The sequence below is a fragment of the Populus alba genome, chromosome 14 (assembly GCF_005239225.2).
Source record: "Populus alba chromosome 14, ASM523922v2, whole genome shotgun sequence".
NCBI classification, from domain to species: domain Eukaryota; kingdom Viridiplantae; phylum Streptophyta; class Magnoliopsida; order Malpighiales; family Salicaceae; genus Populus; species Populus alba.
Window position 1 is genome coordinate 15,190,377 of NC_133297.1, and position 21,002 is coordinate 15,211,378.

The 21,002-nt window shown below is 30.6% G+C and overlaps 2 protein-coding genes across 2 annotated transcripts; one reads left to right on the plus strand and one right to left on the minus strand.

The window, feature by feature from the left end:
* The first annotated feature begins 9,029 nt into the window (after positions 1 to 9,029).
* LOC118035128 (protein disulfide isomerase-like 2-3) lies at positions 9,030 to 12,808 on the plus strand. The gene is made up of 9 exons (XM_035040663.2): positions 9,030 to 9,224; positions 9,551 to 9,709; positions 10,229 to 10,342; positions 10,415 to 10,572; positions 11,061 to 11,160; positions 11,615 to 11,791; positions 11,882 to 12,027; positions 12,195 to 12,341; positions 12,423 to 12,808. The coding sequence occupies exons 1-9, from the start codon at positions 9,096 to 9,098 to the stop codon at positions 12,595 to 12,597; spliced, it is 1,305 nt and encodes a 434-aa protein (XP_034896554.1). The 5' UTR covers positions 9,030 to 9,095; the 3' UTR covers positions 12,598 to 12,808.
* A 1,234-nt stretch (positions 12,809 to 14,042) lies between these two features.
* LOC118035040 (GDSL esterase/lipase At2g04570-like) lies at positions 14,043 to 16,897 on the minus strand. Its single transcript, XM_035040555.2, has 3 exons — positions 16,435 to 16,897; positions 15,700 to 16,195; positions 14,043 to 14,526 (listed from the first exon to the last, which is right to left on the minus strand). Exons 1-3 carry the CDS (start codon positions 16,804 to 16,806, stop codon positions 14,333 to 14,335), a joined length of 1,062 nt encoding a protein of 353 aa, XP_034896446.1. The 5' UTR covers positions 16,807 to 16,897; the 3' UTR covers positions 14,043 to 14,332.
* Positions 16,898 to 21,002: the final 4,105 nt, after the last annotated feature.

The following is a 21,002-nucleotide window of genomic DNA, read 5'->3' on the forward strand; positions in this document are numbered from 1 at the left end:
ATGATTAAAAATATTATCACATAGAAAATGAAATTTTTCTACAAAATTGAATTATGCTAAATTGTTAGATGAAATTGAATAAAATCATCTGGTTTGTGGCATTATATTGTGTATTTGCAGGTTTAAAAATTTTGGGTAGTTTTCTTTATACGGGAAATGCTATCGAAGTTTTTTTTTTTTTAAAATAGAAATTGTTTAATTTTTCCGTTAATTTTTGTAGATGCCTAGTTGGAAAGTCTATTGCAAGTCGTGAGGACATGATCATCGCTAGTTCTTCTAGCAATGACGCTGAGGACCATAAGTCATTAGGTGTTGATCAAGAACATGCACTTAAGGCACAAACATTTACTTACAACAAGGGTTTGTCGAGTGCAATGTCATAATTTCAAGGGGGGTCCTTTCACATCAAGATCTATTTATTTGCAAGTACGTGGTCTAGTGGAAGGACACCCTTTCAATGTAAGTTTGTTTTTCTTTCATAACGACATGTTTAATAATTTTTAAAAAAAAATAATATCATTTAACGAATACAATTTCAGGTTTACAAACATTGGGACTGCTAAAACAATAACATCAGCCTTGAAATCATCAATGGAAATTCTATTATTTCAATAGAGCCAAGTTTCCAAATATTTTTAATGAAAACTGCAGGTCGATGCATGATTTTCAAGGTTGAAGATTAATATTAACTTAGATATTTTTTATGTTAATTTGGATTGTTTATTTAAATATTTATTTCAAGAGAAAATTTGAATGGGAGAGAGCTAATGATAATGTTGCAAGGAGGAGTTTGAGAGAATCAGACTGCAATTAGATAAGATCGAATTTACGATAAATGTTTTTCCAAATATTAAAATTTTATTTTTATTTATTGACATATAATTAATTTATACCATATAGGTTGCTGGAGTTTTTGTACAAGGCATAAAAAAGCCAAAAAATATGCGGAAAAAAAAAAAAGAGCTTCCAGGCTAGAATGACGTGACAGTTTTAAAAGATTTCAGATCGTCGTACATCTCAGATATTGTATGGGCATAATACATTTAGCACATGATGTTCATGTGTTTCACTCGACAGTCACAGTCCGGTATGGATAATCAAAACCGGTGTGTTCATGGTTTAGTTAACATGCACATTGACGACTTCATTCTATTCACTTCACATGTGAAGCAGGTGATGAGATTTTTTTTATCATGTCCATTTTTTTTTTATTATTAGTTTTTTTTTTATAAATATATTTAACTAAAAACATTTTTTTTATTACAGGCTACAGTTCTTATATGTGAGCCAAGCCCAATGAAGCTTTTTGTTGAAATACATGTGTGGAGTGATAACCGCCAAATAGTGGTGCAGCAATTCATTAATAGGGTTTTTTGTTGAAATACATGTGTGGAGTGATAACCGCCAAATAGTGGTGCAACAATTCATTAATAGCTGAGCTCAACACTTTATGGTATGTTGGTTTTCAATCATTTTTTTCTCTTAAGTTATTATTTCTTTAAATTTGATGAATTTATTTTTTCTTTCTAGGAAACATATAACTGTCGATTCAAAGAGAGATATAGGGACGATCCTTTGACCCATCTAGATATCGATCCATTTGTGGTTAGAGGCAGGATCGTCTGGTGGCCTTGATAGAAATCGGGTGTAAGGACTCTCTAACACTACGACTGAGAACTTGGGCATAACCCATAATGCTTCGACAATTGGATGCTCGTAATCAATTCTGAGCATTCTAACTCCAGAATTCTCGACGATGTTAAACCAACAGGTATAGGATCAGACGATCCATCTTAATGATAAATATAAACAACTCATTGTTGATTATGAAGAACTTCGTTAATTGATAATGGAGATGAGATTACAGATGAGTGGTTTATGTGCACCCCGTAATTGGCCCTACAGTCCCGGTGACGACCAACCTCCTCCTCCTCTAGCATTGCCTCAATTTACATTTATTGTATTTGAATGTACAAATGTTTAAATTTGTAATAAATATTTGATTTTTATACTAATTTATTTTTAAATTATAAAATAAATTTATTTTAATTATTTTATGCTTATGCTCAATATATTTTTTAAAACAATATTTTTAAAAATATTACTACTATATTTTTTAGAAAAATAATTTTATACTAATATTAATTTTTACAAGGCTATTGGTAGGTTAAGCATGCATTTATATGCCAATACGTACATGTATAAGTTTGGCACAAGGAAGGCTAATACTGCTGAAAGTCAATATTTTTATTTAAATCCTTTGAGATTTGTGAAAGACATTATTAAATGTCTATATAAATGTAAGTGATATTTTAATGAAAGTGTGAGAGTGCCAATAACTATAATTATAATTTCTTGTAGCCCACCCTATCGTATGTGTGTGAGCTTATAAGTGAGAGTCTCTAGGTTTTCCTTATTTATGAGTTCATTCTTCCAACATAATTGGTATTTAAGTGTAATCATGGTTTCCGACAACAACAATACTCATATTCATATTCCCCACCTCATAAAACAAAACTATGATTTATGGTGCATACAGTATTAGGTGTGCACTTTTAAGATCACAAGAATTATGAGATTTGGTTAAAGAAAGTTACAATGAACAAGAGTCAATAAGAGAAGAGACAACGATGAGTAATGCAAAAAGACATGCTCTAAAAGAATCTAGAAAGAAGGATAATAAATCCCCATTTACAATCTATTAAAAGCTTGATGAAGCAACAATTGAAATGGTGGATCTAACAAAAACTTCAAAGGAAGCATAAGCAATTTTAAACAAGACTTATAATGGAGTTGAAAGAGCAAAAAAGGAATGACTGTAAGCCTTGATATGAGATTTTGAAAAGCTGAACAAAATAATGATATAATTTTAGATTACTTTACAAAAGTGATTTCTTTGGTACATCAGATGAGAAAGAGTGGAAAAAACATTGATGATGCTCTTGTGATGGAGAATATTTTGAGGTCTTTGGAATCAAAATTTGATCATGTTGTGTAAGCAATTCAAGAATCAAAAGATTTTGAAGATTTTACAGTAGAAGAATTGATGAGATCCTTGCAAGTCTATGAGTAGAAAATTAAAAGAAGAGGAGAATGGAGATCACTAAAACAAGATTTACAAACAAAGCTAAATGTTAAGAGTAATTCTAAATCCAGTAAGGGATTATTTCAAAGAGGTAGATCTTTTTACAGAAAAGGAAGATTTTTTTTAAAAAATCAAGAAAACTATGGATCAAGAAATCAGAGTTTCACTTTCAGAGGTAGTAGAGGAAAAAATCATGATGGATATTCAAATTAGAGGAATAATAATGTTAATGCTCAATGTTATAACTACTAGGAGTATGGTCACTATGCTTTAAATTGTTCTAAAAAACAAGTATGGAGACAAAAGGGTTAAGTTTTTAAAAAAAAAAACCTGATTCTAAACAAATCATTTTGTTAGTAGCTTGCAAAAAAAAAATGATTCCACTAATTATAGCACTTGGTATTTAGACACAAGAGCTTTTAATCACATGCATAGAATGAAAGAATTTTTTTTTAAAAAAGCTAGATGAAATTCAAGAGCAACTCAACCTTTTGATTCGGTGCATTCAAATGTGTATGGTCTTATCAAACCTACTTTAATTGATGACAACATATACTTTCTTACTTTTACAGAAGGAAGAGTTGAGTAAATTTAAGGATTTTAAAAACTTGATAGAAAAACAAAGTGAAAATAAATTGAAATGTTTAAGAACAAATAAAGATGGTGAGTACACATCATATGAATTTAATAAGTGTTGTAGAGAAAATAACATAGTACATCAATTACCTATGCCTCAAAATCCTCAATAGAAAAGGTGTCTAAAAGGAAGAATATAACCATTCTTAGTATGGTTAGCCGTATGTTAAAAGAGAGAAAATGCTCTAAAGATTTTTGGGGAGATGTAGTAGTGTGTGTTTTATATTTGTTATACAAGTCTCCTACAAAAAAAACTTTAGAAGATCACAAAAAAAAAAAAAGCATGGATTCTGGAAAACAAAAAAAAGGTTGATCATTTGAGGATTTTTGACAATTGAATGAGGAAAGTTGGAATTTTTGCTTATGCCAAAATTCAAAAAAGAGAAAAGAACCAAGCTTGAAGATAAAAGTTAGAAGTGTATTCTATTGGGATATGAAGAAAATTCACGTGGTTATAAATTATATAATACAATCACTAAAAAAATAATTGTGTTAAAGGATGTGCAGTTTGATGAAGAGCAAGTGTGGGATTTGAACGGTGAAAATAAACCATATAAGCTAACTCTAGAAAAAGAACAAGTTCAAAAGGATGAAGAAGAATTCTAGGTTTTACCATCTTCATCACCTATTCAAGCTCTAATCCTATTGGATCTTTAAGCTCAGTTCAAAGAAAGACAAAACATATACAAGAAATATATGATGCTACAAAATAATTAACCTTGATGATGCTAGTATATTCTATTTGTTTTCAAGTGATGATCCTATTATGTTTGAAGAAGCTTCTTAAGAAGCTAAATGAAAGAGATTAATAAAGGAGGAGATCAATTCTATTAATAAGAATAGTACATGGGAGCTAACGTTATTTCTAAAAGGGAACAAGTTCATAGGAGTGAAATAGATTTTCAAAACAAAATAAAATAAAATAATAATAATAATAATAAAAGAATAAGTGGAAAAGTATAAAGTCAAATTAGTAGCAAAAGGGTACAAACTGTAATGTGGAGTTGATTATGAAGATGTTTTTGCTCAATTTGCAATAATGGAAATTATGATATTGGTGATTTTATTGGTGGCTCAGAAAAACTGAAACTTCTACCAAATAAATGTTAAGTCAACCTTTCTTAATAGCACTCTTGAAGAAGAAGTCTATGTAAAACAATGACCTCGATTTGTTGTTATTGGATAAGAACAAAAGGTGTGCAAGCTGAAGAAAGCTTTTTATAAGCTTAAACAAGCACCAAGAGCATGAAATTCTAGAATTGATGGTTATCTCACACAATGATTTTTTCAAATGTTTTTATAAACATATAAGACAATGTGATGTTTATCTATTTATATGTAGATGATTTGATTTTTACAAGTGATGACTTTGAAGAATTCAAATAGTTTTTGATGAAGGGATTCAAAATGATAGACTTGGGTCTTATGGCCTATTTCTTGTGAATTGAAGCAAAACAATGTAGTAGTGGAATTTTTATTTCACAAGCTAAGTATGTAGTAGAGGTTTTGAGAAAGTTTGCCATGGAAGATTGTTAGCCTGTAAATACTCCAGTTGAGTGTGGAATCAAGCAAACTAAAGAAGGAGAAGGAGCACGAGAGAATCCAACATATTATAAAAAGCATTGTGGGGATACTTGTAATATCTAACCTGTACTAGACCATATATTTTGTTTTGAGGTTGTTTAATTAGCAAGTACATGGAACAACCAAGGAGTTCGCATTTCAAGACGCGTGACTAAGAGGATTATGTGTTTTGTTACAGGATCCTTAAGCTATGGCTTATTTTATTTATCCTTATAAAATTTAAAGATCACTGGTTATAATGACAGTGACTAGGCTAGAAATTTTAGAAATAAAAAAAGCGCGATTGATTATGTGTTTTATTTAGAAGAAGCGGCTTTTATATGGTCATTTAAGAAACAATCAATTGTTGCATTATCGTGAAGAGTATACATTGCCACATCTTCTTTTGTATGTCATACAATTTAGTTGAGGAATTGAAAGAACTACAACAAGAGCGGAAAAAAGCTATATGAATATTTCTTGACAACAAGTTTGTAATTGCTTAGCAAAAAATCCAGTCCATCATGAACATTCAAAGCATGTTGATACACATTTCCATTTAATTCATAAGAGAGCATGTGAAAGAAAAAGAAGTGGAGCTAGTTTATGTGAGAACAAATGAACAAGTTATTGATATTTTTATAAAACCATTGAAGACATAACGTTTTGGTACTTGCAGAAGAAACTTGAAATTAGGATGATTGAAGAAACAAGTTTTAGAAGGGAGAATGTTGAAAATTAAACTTGTTTTTGTGGAAAACTAAGAATTTTTAAGTTAGCAATGTCATGAAGTCAGTGTTATCTTAATTAAATCAAGTTTTATTTAAGTCCTTTGAGATTTGTAAGAGAATTTATTAAATGTCCATGTAAATGTAAGTGGTCTGTTAATGGAAGTGTGAGAGTGACAATAACAGTAATTACAATTTCTTGTATTCCACCCTATCGTGTTTGTGTGAGCCTGCAAGTGAGAGTGTCTGTGTTTTCCTTTGTTTTTAAGTTAATTCTTCCAACAAATACTTGATTTTTTAGCTACACAGAAGTATTTGAGCCCATGATTTGCAACATCTAGCTGTGATATCAAATAATGTTTTACTAGAGAAGAATAATTGATGTTAGGACAAAACTCTTTAATCATGTAATTTGTTGACAAGACGCCACATACTAAATAGTTTGCATTGTACATGTGATCGAGCAAGAAGTGCAGTGATAACTACAGCAGTTCTCATAATTTCTCGTTAACATCTTACAAGCAGAAACAGATTACACCAAGAGTTTCAACAATTAACAGCTCTGCATGTCTCTCTGTCTCCCTTTCAAACACAGATGTTTGGGATAAAAGTGAAGTGATTCTGGGCTGCAATATGAGCTCGTATAAAAGGATCATGATCATTTTGTACTCCTGATGACAAGAAGAGCTCCTCGCAGGCAACAGCATGAGGAGAGGACACTGAATGATTTACTGTTTCAGAATTACTGCCTATTTTAAGGGACTTGAGAATTCTCTTCAACTTTCTAGCACATTTGGCGAGTTTCTCCATTATTCTCTCAGGCTTCCGAGCTGCTGCACTTCCCATTCCTCTATATATATATATATATATATATATATATATATAGAGAGAGAGAGAGAGAGAGAAGAATAGGAGCGAAAAAGAAGATGGAATGATCACATGGATCATGTGTAGATAGTTAAAGGGAGGGGTGTGCTTTTTTCATGAAGTTTTGGCTGCTTAATTTCATTTGTATTTAGCTTCTTAAATAAGGTACGATCCCTTCTCATCATTATTGTCGTTTTAGCTTGCTTGGCCAGTTTGTTAGAGAGAGAGAGAGAGAGAGAGAGTTTCTTGGTTATGAAGCACCATCCGCAACATATTTATAGAAATAGAAAGCAGAAACAGAAGCATGGAACTTTCGATATATATATATATATATTCACATTTGTTTAGTGGGCCGCGATATATCATGGGCATATTATTTTTATTTTTACAAAACAATATATTTAGGTGCTACTACAAGCGTGTTTTAAATAACAAAGAAAAATATACAATTCAAGTTATATATCTAATTAGATTAAATAAACTGATTTTATTTTAATTAAATTAAAAAAATTAATAGTAAATTGACCAATTGAGGCATGGATGGATAGGACAGAAGTGAGAACGATTCCATTCTTGTTTTTTCTGTTTTTTTTTAATTATTATTATTAAAAGCAATCATGTTTTTTTCTTCCTTTTTTTTAACCTTATATTTTTTTAGTTTTTATATATTAAAATTTATTTAATTATAAATTGGTTAATTATTATTTTTTATTTGCTTTATATTGAATTTTTCACTTATTTTAAAAATAAATCAGATTATCTCAATTACATTGGATTGTTTAATAAATAAATTTCAAAATTTTATTTAATTTACTTTTAACAAGTTACCTTGATATGACAAATAAATCGCATAGTAATTTTTTTTTTATTGTTTGTAGATTATATTTTTTTCTTCAATTTTATCTTATAATATTTTATTTGTTATAAATTGAGTTTTGAAATTTTTTTCATTTTATTTTCTACATGGTTATCAAGTTTCTAATTTAATATTTTCTTTGTTATCATGTAAAATCCTTGAAATTTTTATTTTTTTAAGATTGATTTTTTATTTCAAAATTTTATTCAATTTAATTTTGATGGGGCTACCCCGATATCACAAAATAAACTTTAGATTTTGCATATTGACCCGAATTGACTTAGTTAGGTTTTTCTCATATTTTTTGGATTATATTTTTTTCCCTTCAATTTCATCCTACAATATTTTGTTTGTTATAAATCAAACTTTCAATTTCATCCTACAATATTTTTTTCTCTTCAATTTCATCCTACAATATTTTATTTGTTATAAATCAAACTTTATTTTTTTCCTCATTTTATTTTCTATAAAGTTATTAAGGTCTCATTTAATATTTTCTTCGTTATCATATATGAGCCTTCAATATTTGATTTTTTATTTCAACTTCATCATTAGGCATCTGATTGTTTAGGAATTTGTGTTCATGCTTCTTCTTTTTTTCACTTTTCTTTAGATGGGGTTATCTCAGTTTTATATCCATGATTATGGTGTTAGTGAGTTAACTTGGTTTGACTCGAATTTTTTTTGTTGCTTTTTTTCTAAAAAATAATTTTTCTTTCAATTTTTTTCTTTGACATTGAGTTATTTAATAATTAAATTTCATAATTTTATTCAATTTACTTTTAATAGGTTACTGTCATTTATTTGATATGCTAACATGGATGAGCTTGAACTAGGTTTTTTTTAACTTTCTTTTTATTTTTATTGTTCTCATTTTATTTATCATTGTTCTATTTATTTTATTTGTGTTATTAAATTAGTAGAGGTTATTAAATTCAATCGAGTCAATAACCCGAGTTTTATTTTTATTTTTTTAAAATACTTACATCACCTTAATTTTTTTTACATTAAAAAAATAAGATCAACCTACAATATAGCATGATGCACCTATCTAATTATCACTATTTCGACTTTATATATATATATATATATATATATGTAAAGTTTTGAACCGAAACTTAAAGTTGGAGTTTTTGGTGTGAAATAAGGATAGAGAAAGCTATGACACGTGTTAGGAATTTGACGTGAGGAGCAGGGAAATTCCATGACTCCAACTTTCCCCAAGGTCAATAAAAATGAATAAGAAAGCGTACGTGTTGATCGGCTATTGGCAAACACACGTAACAGGTCTGGAGCGAAGGGTTTTATATCTCACTGATCACGAGCAAGAAGACTGTGAAACAGAGAGAAATCAAAGAGAATGAGAAAGCAGTCAGAATTGCTATTAGCTCTTTCAATCCTCTTCTTTCAATCTAATCTTTTCTGCTATGCGCTATATGGGCCTTCATCTCCTGTACTCCAATTAAATCCTTCCAACTTCAAGTCCAAGGTAACTCTCTGATAAAGCAAGCTTTTGTCTTGTTTGGTTTCTGAGAAAGACCCGAAAGAACAATTGTTTTCTTCTTTTTTTGTTTAGAGATATTCATAATTTTATTGCACTAATGCTTCCTTGAATATTGGTGATGCAGCTAAAGGAATTTGGTGTTTAGTTACTTCCAATTTATTTGAAATTTGGTCGGATATTTTAGATCTGACATGTAATTATAGAATTTTCTTATGTAGAAATAATTTTGTTGATGATGATGAATATTGATTATTATTATTATTATTATTATTAAAAAATGATCTGTTTTTTTAATCATGATAACTTTGCAGGTATTGAACTCAAATGGAGTGGTTCTTGTAGAGTTCTTTGCACCATGGTGTGGGCACTGTAAAGCTCTCACTCCAACTTGGGAGAAGGCAGCTTCTGTTCTGAAAGGTGTTGCAACCGTGGCAGCACTTGATGCTGATGCCCACCAGTCTCTTGCTCAGGTTTTCTTCCTATATTACTAAGTAGATGGACCCGCTTAGAAAGAATTCGTTGTTACAAAGCCTATTGTTCTGCTTTGAGAGTGATGTGTGTGTAGTTTCTACAAACATTATTTATAGTGGTTTTGGGATCTAAGAAGAATTTTTGCTATGAAAAGCTCATTGAGTATTTCTAGTTGTCTATCAAATGCCTTTCTGTTGAAGTGCTGATGAAATTATGCATTTTATTTACTTTAGAGGAAAAGACATTATTTTTTTGTTTTCTATGAGGTAATTTTCACTACATTTGCTCTCTAGATAAATATCTTTTCTTTCCTGGAAAAGCTTTAAATTGAAATATATATTTATAAGCTTAAGTTTCCCATTTGGCCTCCTATGAGGTGTTATTTTTCTTGTAATTTGAACCATCTAAATCTTTTAGAGAGATAAATCCTAGCTAAGTGATCCAAATTTCCTGTTTTGGTGTTTTTCATATGCCAACTTTATGTTTGTGGAACCCAAAACTGTTTGATTGCTATGCAGGAATATGGGATTAAGGGTTTTCCGACTATTAAAGTGTTTGTACCTGGGAATCCTCCAGTAGATTATCAAGGGGCTAGGGATGTGAAACCCATTGCAGAATTTGCACTTAAGCAGGTTTGTTGTGTTTGAAAAATATCTGAATCTCCCCCCACTGTGTTTTGGCCTAACAATGTCATTCTTGTACAGATAAAAGCACTTTTAAAGGATCGTTTGAATGGAAAGTCAACTGGAGGATCAAGTGAGAAATCTGAAACTAGTCTATCTGTAGAATTGAATTCCCGCAATTTTGATGAGCTGGTACTCAAAAGTAAAGAGCTGTGGATTGTCGAGTTTTTTGCACCTTGGTATGTGTCCTTTGTGCCGGAAGTGATCTTCTATGGTTAATCTTTACTTGCTAATGATTAGTGGCTATATTTTGCTTGAGCTGCAGCACTTTATGAACTGAAATGACAGCGAACATATGCTATAAATACCATCCTAAGCAAAACAAAGACATGGCAAGCATGTATTCATGAGATACTGACTTTTTAGCCTTCTTAGGTCACTATTGAAGAAGAATAAATAGTCCTGCTAAGTGTACTGGAAGAAAATTGACATAGCTATCTTTCTTTCCTTTTTGCTGTGTTAAAATATCTTTATTTAGTGATCATAGAATGGTTGTTTGGATATGATATATGATGAAGTATTCCTAACGAGCAAGTTCAAAAATTATCTTGTCGCTTGCCTGCTATAAGTTGAATTGCGAAAACTAGGTTTGAGAATAAGGCATCATGTTGCTCCTCTCTGCATTAGCTATTTGGTGACAAAACATATCCTTGCTATACTTTTCAAGGTGTGGTCACTGCAAGAAACTGGCTCCTGAGTGGAAGAAGGCTGCCAATAACTTGCAAGGGAAGGTGAAGCTGGGTCATGTTGACTGTGATTCTGAGAAGGTAACACATCGAGCCTCAGATTCTTTTTATTCATAACTAAATCTTGCTTTCCACATAAAATATGTACGAACACTTATCAGGGAAATAGTTTTAGCTGTCTTTTTTGTCCCTTGAGTCAGCATACTTTTATATTTAGATTAATAGGATATGGTTTTCTGAGAAATTGTAATGTGGTGCTAGGTAACTTTTTTAAGTATTCATGCTATGAGTTTTAAGATTAAATGTTTTGGGCAATATACGTATGTATTTGTACCTCATAGAATGCAAAGATGAATATGTTTTCTGTTCCACCATGAACAAGAGATCTCAGACAATCTACACGTCATTCATCAAAAATCCACTGTTCTCCTTTTGTTATTTCCATAACGTTTCAAATCAAGCAGTTATTTTCTGTGGTTAAACTTTTCAAATAATTTTGTTAAATGACATGGAAGTGCTGGGGTGGGGTTTTCAGTCTCTGATGAGCAGGTTCAATGTACAAGGATTCCCCACCATCTTGGTGTTTGGTGCCGATAAAGATACTCCTTTACCATATGAGGGTGCTAGAACTGCCTCAGCCATTGAATCATTTGCTTTGGAGCAGCTGGAATCAAATGTTGCACCACCTGAAGTGACTGAGCTGACCGGCCCAGTACGCCTTTGAAATCCCTAACATTATCTTGATTTCAGTGGATCTTTTATCATGAGAGCATTTTTATAACCATGATTGTTTCATGTATAGGATGTGATGGAAGAGAAGTGTGGTTCAGCAGCCATCTGTTTCGTTGCTTTCTTGCCCGACATTTTGGACTCCAAGGCAGAAGGAAGGAACAAGTACCTTGAGCAGTTGTTATCTGTTGCTGAGAAGTTTAAAAGGAGCCCTTACAGGTAAGTTGCTGGCAAATCAGTTTATATTTCTCTCTGTGTGTTTGTGTGTGTGTTGTGATTTTAAATTATTCTTGAATATGTGAGGGTTTGTACACCTTAGGAACCATGATGTTTATGGAACCCAAACATGTTGAAATTTTTTGCTGACTAGCATTTCATGCCTGCAGCTATGTCTGGGCAGCTGCTGGTAAGCAGCAAGATCTTGAAAATCGGGTAGGTGTTGGTGGATATGGATATCCAGCTCTGGTAGCCTTGAATGCGAAGAAAGGAGCGTATGCCCCACTCAAAAGTGCATTTGAACTTGAACATATTATGTAGGTGTACTATTTTTAACTCTTCTTTGCACCTTGTTGTCAATGAACGAAACTTTAAAAATCAGCACTTTGCATTTCCAGAGAGTTTGTCAAGGAAGCCGGGCGTGGTGGGAAGGGAAATTTACCTTTGAATGGCAATCCAGAAATAGTGAAGACTGAGCCATGGGATGGTAAAGATGGAGAGATCATTGAAGAGGATGAGTTTTCCCTTGAAGAATTAATGGGAGAAGATGCTGGAAGCAAGGATGAATTATAACCAACTTGAAGCATGCTTAAAGGAGGAGACCGAAAATTTTAGCTTGGATACGATTTTGGTGTCGCCGAGTAATGCGTCTGTGAGTCTTTTTCTTATTAGGATATTTTTCAATCTTCAAATCTCAAGTGCTACCCTTAAAAGAGGTTGTTGTTGAGGAACAGCTATTGATGATCACAATGAATATGGTTGAACTTTCCATGGCTGTGTCAAATACATTGTCTCAAAAGTTTCCATGGCAGATTTCCGCTCTTCTGTTGTGTTGCTCTTTTCTCCATTATTCAGAAGCTGCAGAATTTACAATCACCATGCCACTGCCCAGCCATGTGCTGGAATGGCTTCGTTAATCAAACTATCCGTGAAAAGGAAAGTGGCACAACAAAATATGGCTCTTGCTTCCCCGGCAATTTTGGTTCTCGACGACGAAAAGTTTGAGAAAAAGGAATTTAGTGTTTCTTTTCAAAATGCCCTTTTGACTAAATTAATTAAAAGAAAGGAAATGGTTATGGTTTCTATCATCTGAGGAATTAAGCTGGTCATGATTTCGTGAAGCACCTCCTCCTTCTTCTACTTCTTTTCTTGTCCTTTTTATAAATTGTTCTTTTTAAAAGAAATTTCATTAGATAAAGTTTTATTTTATGGTAGAAAAATAAAATTAAAAGTGAAAGGTCAATAATATAAGACGGAAAAAATGCTTGCTCAATCTTATTTTTTATAATTTTCATTTTGATCTAAAAATTTCCTTTGTTTAATTGTAGCCATAGTTTTTGAGAAAAAATGCTTACTCAATCATATATGATTCAGAAAATCTTTGAATACGCGAACAAAAGCAATGGATACTTTCTATTTCTGAACACTAAGAAATCACAAATAAGCACAACCAATATATTAAACAAATTACACTGATTGGGGGAATTAAGTTATTGATTATCCTAAACATTGAACACTTTACAAGAGTATAGAAGCATACAAGTGGACTTTTCTTTCGCATTAATTGCGTTAGCTTCTTTTAGGTAGAAGGATAGATATTAATAATCCCAAGAGATCTCTTATAAGTAGTTTAATTGATCAAGTTCTAAGTTTTTTTTCTAGAAATCACCAGTTTATGTTTTATAAATTTCAGGGTCATTAAAGGCTTATATAATCGTTAACTTCAGGGTTCGTAGGATTAGTCGAGATATATACAAACTAGCTAGTTATTCAAAATAATAATTAAAAAAAAATAAGAAGAGTGAAGTGCCCATAGGTTAGTGTGGGATAAATGAAGATTGGCTTTTTTAGTATTTTGTTGCTTTGTAAGAACCTGAAAAGCAAATACAATATAATGTGCTTGTATTCAACTGAGTTGGCCAATATGCTTGTATGCTAATTCCGTGATTCCAAATTTATGCTAGTATTATATATATATAATTTTATTCTTTAACATTGAATTTATTAAATATTAAAATTTTTTATTAATACTTCAACTATATTACACTCCTTACTCAAAACTAATAGTTCAAATAACACGTCCATGCTAGCTATTACAAGACAAAACCAAAAGGAAAGTTCAAAAGAGAAGCCTGAAATAGATAAAGATTACAAAATCAGTATGTAATAATATATATTTTTTTCATAATTATTAGGAACCTAATGGAACATATATATTATATTAATAATATATAAACCCATTTATATGCTAATCACACAAAATATGTAACGAGCATGGCTACGCTGCGTGCACACCCACATAAGACCATCAAATAAGCTTGTATAGCACGCGCTTCACCACGTAATTTGCAACGATCTGATTTGTTTTCTGCGTGGGATGGAAAGAATCCCAGAAAACATATTTATCTGCATCCGTACATGTCAGAAGGCTATTTTGAGCGCATGCATAGCCCATCTCATACATTCCAGTCGCGCAGCATGCCATAGAGGTAACCTCAAAACCTGCAAATTATAGCAATTATGTTATAATTAACTCTCAATTAAATTATAGGATATTTAATTGTTCAATGGCTGAATTATATTTATATATATATAGGGACATTAATGTCATTTCCAGTTATTATTGTAATTAAAGCCATTAATTTTTTTCTTGTAACAATGAGTCAGAAGTTTATAAAGAACATGCATGCATCTCTTTCTGAGCCGGTGTCGATTCATTGAAACCGGTCCCGTCCATCACAACCTCCCTGATGGACACTGAGCCGGTGTTTTTTATAATTAAAAAATTAACAAATACAAAGGAAACATGGATGAAAAATATATTATGATGATTTTTACTAACAAAATTTTTTATTTCTATATTTATAGGTAAATATTGATAAAAAAAATATTCTCCATATATACCTAGAAAATTGCAATATAAAAATATAAAATAAAAAAAATCAAACAACACAATAACATATAACTTTTAGTTTTTTACAGACAACATTACTAATAAAATTAATAAAACGGTAAAATATACTCGTAAATATACCAACAGAAAACTTTTCTCGGAATCTCATAGAAGGCATTATAATGGGATTAAAAATAAAAAACAAATTGTATGGTGACATAGTACACTTATAAATATATCAACAAAAAACTTTTCTCGGTATCTACTAAGAAGATCATAGAAGGTATTATAATGGGATTAAAAATAAATAAATAAAAAATTTATATGATGACATAATATTTTTACTTGCAGGATAATCAATGAAGTTATTGACAAGGTAATTTCATTAGTAATATATATCATCAATAATATTTAATATATTACTTGATGATGTACCATTCTCTCATTTCTAAATATACTCCTCTTCGCCTTCTTCGTTTCTAAATATCATATGATGATCCCTTTCAGGATTCTTGCCTTCTTTTGTAACGTGAGTTTAATTGCAAGATATAAGTAATTAATTATTGAAAAGCAATATGAAGAGTTTTTAAATAATGGTTTATGAAAATTTCAATTGCAAATAACAATCTTTACTCGACTTTTCATGATCTTTATCTATGACGTAAACTCACGTATCATTATTGTAAAATTTCTAGAAGTTAAATTTGAAAGGGGAAAAGTATGAATGCATGCATGACTGTAAGAAGTTAGAAAATTAGGCATAAATAGCACCAACAACTTACCAAACAGTGAGGGTCTTCTTATGATTTGCATAAAAATGAAGTATGGATTTGAGAACATTAAGTTGATCCCAGGAAGCTCCTTGTTTAGTCTCGTCACCATCTTTCTTAACTTGCCATTGAACTCCATGGCCACATTGTTGTAACTCTGCACACATTCACGCCCACCCATTAAATTCGTGTTTCTTTCCAATGGCATACAACCCATCGGAGGGAGCCCCCCGAGGGATATTTTCCGAGCACCTAGACCATAGAGGTCCCTGACAAAGTTTTCGGCAATTCCTGCGAGGAAATTCTCATATTCTGAGATGGTGTACTGTGTTGATCGGCGGCCGCCGGGAAAGGCATAGTAGTTCTCCAGGAAGTCATTTGTTCCTATGCTTATCATGTGTATACCCTCGTTTATAATTTGATTAGCTTGAATTTCTCCAAGATAGGCCCTCAGTTTCATCTGATAGGCCTTGTAGAACAACATTTGCTTCCACAGTGGTATCACAGACTGCAAGACAAACAATATTGTGGCATGACAGATAAAGTTATAAGTTGCGTTCATGGATAATATATAATCACGATGACCACAAGCTCCTACAGTGACTTAAAAACTGTAACTTAGCCATAAATGCAGCATGGTAGAGTGCAATTAGCTAGGGACAAATTGGTATAGACTGTTCATAAATGACGAGGTAACACAGACAGACATACAAACATACATATGTATGTGACTTGATTGGCACTTACTAGCACATCACTAGTTTCATTATCGTAGCCAGTTGCAGCAGAAGCAAAGGTAACTCCGACAGCAAAATCTGATATGTTATATGCTGGATCCAAGTAGGCTGGAACTGCTGGCCTGAGCCCTAGAGCCTGAGAGATAAAATCGGTGGCGATTCGACCATTTGAGAACCTCCCGGTAGGACGACCACCAGTAAAGTCACGACCATAGGGCTCAAAATTGCTCCGAGCAATCGTTGGAATGAAATTGTTATTTCCAGCATCAACGGAGGAGTCCCCAAAGACGATAACAGCCGGAATTTTTGCCTGAATTGTTATGACCAGAGTTAGAAATTGAGCCAACGATAAGAACCATGAAATGAACAACACGTTTGCCATATTTTTCTCCCTTATCGAGCTAGCTAGCTTGCCTGTTTCTGTCTCACTACAACTCGGAATAGCTAGCGAGAAGCTTGCGAGACATAAATACTAGGAGTGGTGTTTGCTGGAAAGTAAATGACAAGGCTGACTTTTCAAGGTGGAGAAGGTCGTTGGCTATCTTAATTGCGACTAGACAAGCAGGAGATTCAGAATAGCGCGTGGGGGCAGAATGGTAGGGCTTCATGCTTTTTACAAGGGGATTTTTCTTCCCTTTCTTAATTTGGACTCGAGGGATATAAATGAAAGAATATATATTAATTTGCCTTGCGCCATGTTCGCGGAATTTAATTTTATTTACTTTAGTTGTAATGAAAATAAATGTTTATAAGAAAGATCAATAATGATTTAAGTTCTAAAAAAATATATTTTTTATTAGATGAGTTTTTATTTTCTTATTGATGTATTTTTTTTATCCTTGCAAAAACGTATATTTTTCATTAGCAACATGTTTTTTTTTAATAAAAAACTAGAGGTCATTAAAATAATATTCATAAAAATCTCAATTAATAGAATTTAGTTGAATTGAGGAGGGAAAATTGTATCTCTTCAATAAAAACTCCTTTTCTTTTTCATTTATTTCATTTTTGTTATGAAAAATATTTGTTTGTTTTCTAAAGATAAACTTATCATGATCTAAAAAGAACTGTTCAATAAAAAAAATAATAACTTTATAATTTGTATGAGATAAAAAGAATAAAAAAATATTTAATATGAAAAAAAAATTATAGATTTGATTTGAAGGGTAAAATTAAAATTATTATTATTATTATTATTATTATTATTAAATTTATATAAAAAAAAATATTATTACTATCAGAGAAAAATCATAACAAGATCTGGTATGGTTTCAAACCCAAGGCCACTAGGGTTTGACATGTTTAATATTATTATTATACTTATAAATATTATTATTTTTTATTAATATTAATATGATTAATATAATAATTAAAAAAAACATTATTACTATTATAAAAACCATAAATTTGATTTGAAGAGTAAAATTAAATTATTATTATTATTATTATTATTAATGTTTTTTAAAAAAATATTATTACTATTGAAGAAAAAATATAAATTTGATTTGAAAAGTAAAATTAAAAACTATAAGAACTTGGGTCATGCATGTTTAGTACTACTACTATAAATTTGAAAAAAAAAATATTATTATTATTAAAAAATAATTGATTTGATTTGAAGTGTAAAATTATTATTGGTGTTGCTGTTGTTTTGTTGTTGTTAATATTATTTACATAATTATTAATAAATTTAAAAAAAATATTATTACTAGTGAAAAAAATAGTAATAAGATCTAGCATGGTTGTCAAATCTAAGGACGCTTGAGTCTGGCTTGGTTATCAAATCCAAGATGCTTGGGTCTGACATGTTTGATATTAGTATTAATATTATAAATATTTTATTTTTATTTTTATTAATATTATAAATATAATTATTAATAAATTTGAAGAAAAACATTATTACTTTTGAAATAAAAACTATAAATTTGATTTGAAGGGTAAAATTAATTTATTATTATTATTATTATTATTATTATTAAAAAAAAATAAAAAAATATTATTACTATTGAAGAAAACCTATAAATTTGATTTTTTTAAAAAAAAAAATTTCTTTCATAAAAATATGTTAGTAATGTCTAATATTTTTTAAAAAATAAAAAATTAATACGAACCGCAGGTAAATAATTTAATATGATCTATAAACATTGCAAGTAATACTATAAGAAAATTGTGGATGTCAAGATATTTTCCTAGGTGGGGGATATATAAGTTTGAACTACAAAAATTATGAGGCTAGCTACACAGGCCATCCGTGATTAGAATTAAATTATTAATTTTTACAATAAATCAAGCATCTATTTTCATGCATACGTAGGCATGAGAAGTCAAGATTTTAGATGGGGAGAACCACAGATGTCGAGATGCCATTGGCAGCTGTTAGATTTTGCCACCGAAAGGTATATATACTGGCTGAGTGGGGAGGGAATTTAATGTAGCAAAAAATGGTTGCGACGGCCCTCGAAATTCGAGAGAGACGGCCTCTTCTCCTTCACTGGACAAAGGCATTGAAAGCTCAATTCCCAACAGAAAAGGAGGCGCTGTGCCTCTGTGATATTAAAGCTCATTTTATAATCTTCATGAGAGATTTGCTCCCTTATCCCCTTTAAATCTCCCTACGCCCAGAGCTTTCCTGATAGTTACGGAACATATAGAACATCTCAGTACAATTTGGTTTACAGTTTCAAAAACTTAATATTATTTTTATGGGCCAATGTCTCTCGAATTATTCTAGAAAAACAAAAAAAAAAAAAAAAAAACAAATTATTTCTTATGAAATTATTCGGAGCGTTAAGCCAGGTCCGAGGAGGGGACGCATGTCGAGCCAAATTGAGTCGAGAGCATTCGAGACCGGGGCTTTGAGATGTTCGGGGGAGAAGCCAAGTTCGAGTTGCGAGGGTCAGTTTCATACATAATATAAGCATTCAGTTATCAATAGTACAACAAAGTGACTATTTAGTTGCAAGGTAAAGTTGCGCGTGTAGAACACTTAGCTCGTTCTTAGGGGTTTTGTTTTTTTGTTTTTTTTTTTGGAATTTAGCACATTAAAAAAGGAAAATTGAAAAATAACATAATTAAAAAATATTTACAAAAATAATACAGTCAGTGAGTGAAATATATAAGTATCAACTCTTTTAAACTTTAAATGGCCTAACACACATTACAATAAAAAGAGAGAAGAGAGAAGAAGAAGAAAATAATAAAAAAATCTAAAAAGCATATTAAAATTTCATTAACTACATCAACGGTATGATAAAAAAATATATATATATTGATAAAATAAATCTAAATATATATATATATATATATATATATATATTGTGTTTAGGTGTTTTAATAATTAACTCACACTTCCACTATGAAGAAGTCAAGCTTCCATGAGATTTCTCCTAAATTTAAAAAAAAAAAAAATGAAAGAATGAAGAAGGAGAAGATGAAGAGGCTATGGTTTTTCTTCCCTCTTATTCCAGTTTTTGAACGTAAGCCTTTACAAGGAAAGAGAAGATGAACTTGACTAAATGACAAAAATGTCCTTAATGAGTCCATCGCTAATTTTTTGGTATTATCAAAGTGTCAAGTGTGTTAGTAAAGCTTTTCTAACTTCTAATTAACCTATAATTTTAACATAATTTATAAAATTATGTCAGAAGATTCTTCATAAAATTTCAATTTAATCTAATAATTAAATTAAAAGTTATACTCGATAGCATAAAACTAGACAGCATGTAATTTTTACGCTAATTTTCAAATTTTTTTCATGTTTTTTTAATTAAATCATCAATATTTTTAAAATAATTCATTTGTGACTTTCATCCCAATTTATAATATAAATTTTCATCAAACTTCATTCTCTTTCAGGTTAAAAATTATGTGATTATATGTAGGGCTTATACCAGCGATCTGGGTTATTCGCACGTAAAACCATACATTAATTTATTTAAAATTTTCAAATATTTTTATAAATATTTTCTCTCCAAATTTGTAAAAATTATCCATATTTATCTCTAGTTTATCAAGTTTTAGGCTACATGTTTATATTGTACCATTTATGTTCGCAGGTAATATTTTTAAAATTTAAACACTTTTTTTAGTACTAAGTTTAAATTGACCGCATCGAATTTTTATTAAATCATATCCTAGAACATTTCTTTTCTTCTTCTTTTTTTTTTTTATCTCTTCGTTTAGGTTTTTATCTGTTTTTTTATTTTCCTAATATCTTTCATATTTCTATTTTTAAATTAACATAGGAACATTTTATTTCAAATTTTCAAAATCTAAAATCACCTTCTTAATTCAAATATTCAATTTAACATCGTATTTTCCTTATTAATTTTATGAATTTTATCTTTTATCTCTCATTTTCTAGTGAATTTCTTTCCTCTCTCTCAACCCAACTAAAAGGAGAACAAAATAAATTAAGCTTTATATCAAAAACTAAATTGTGTCTTAATGCTACAATTAAAATCATATCTTATTAAATTAACCCATGGTCAAGCTCTAAAATCTTACAAAACCTTCATAACTCAAAGAAATGCAAAGAATAGAAACAAAACAACTGGAAAAAAAAACACAGAAAATAGA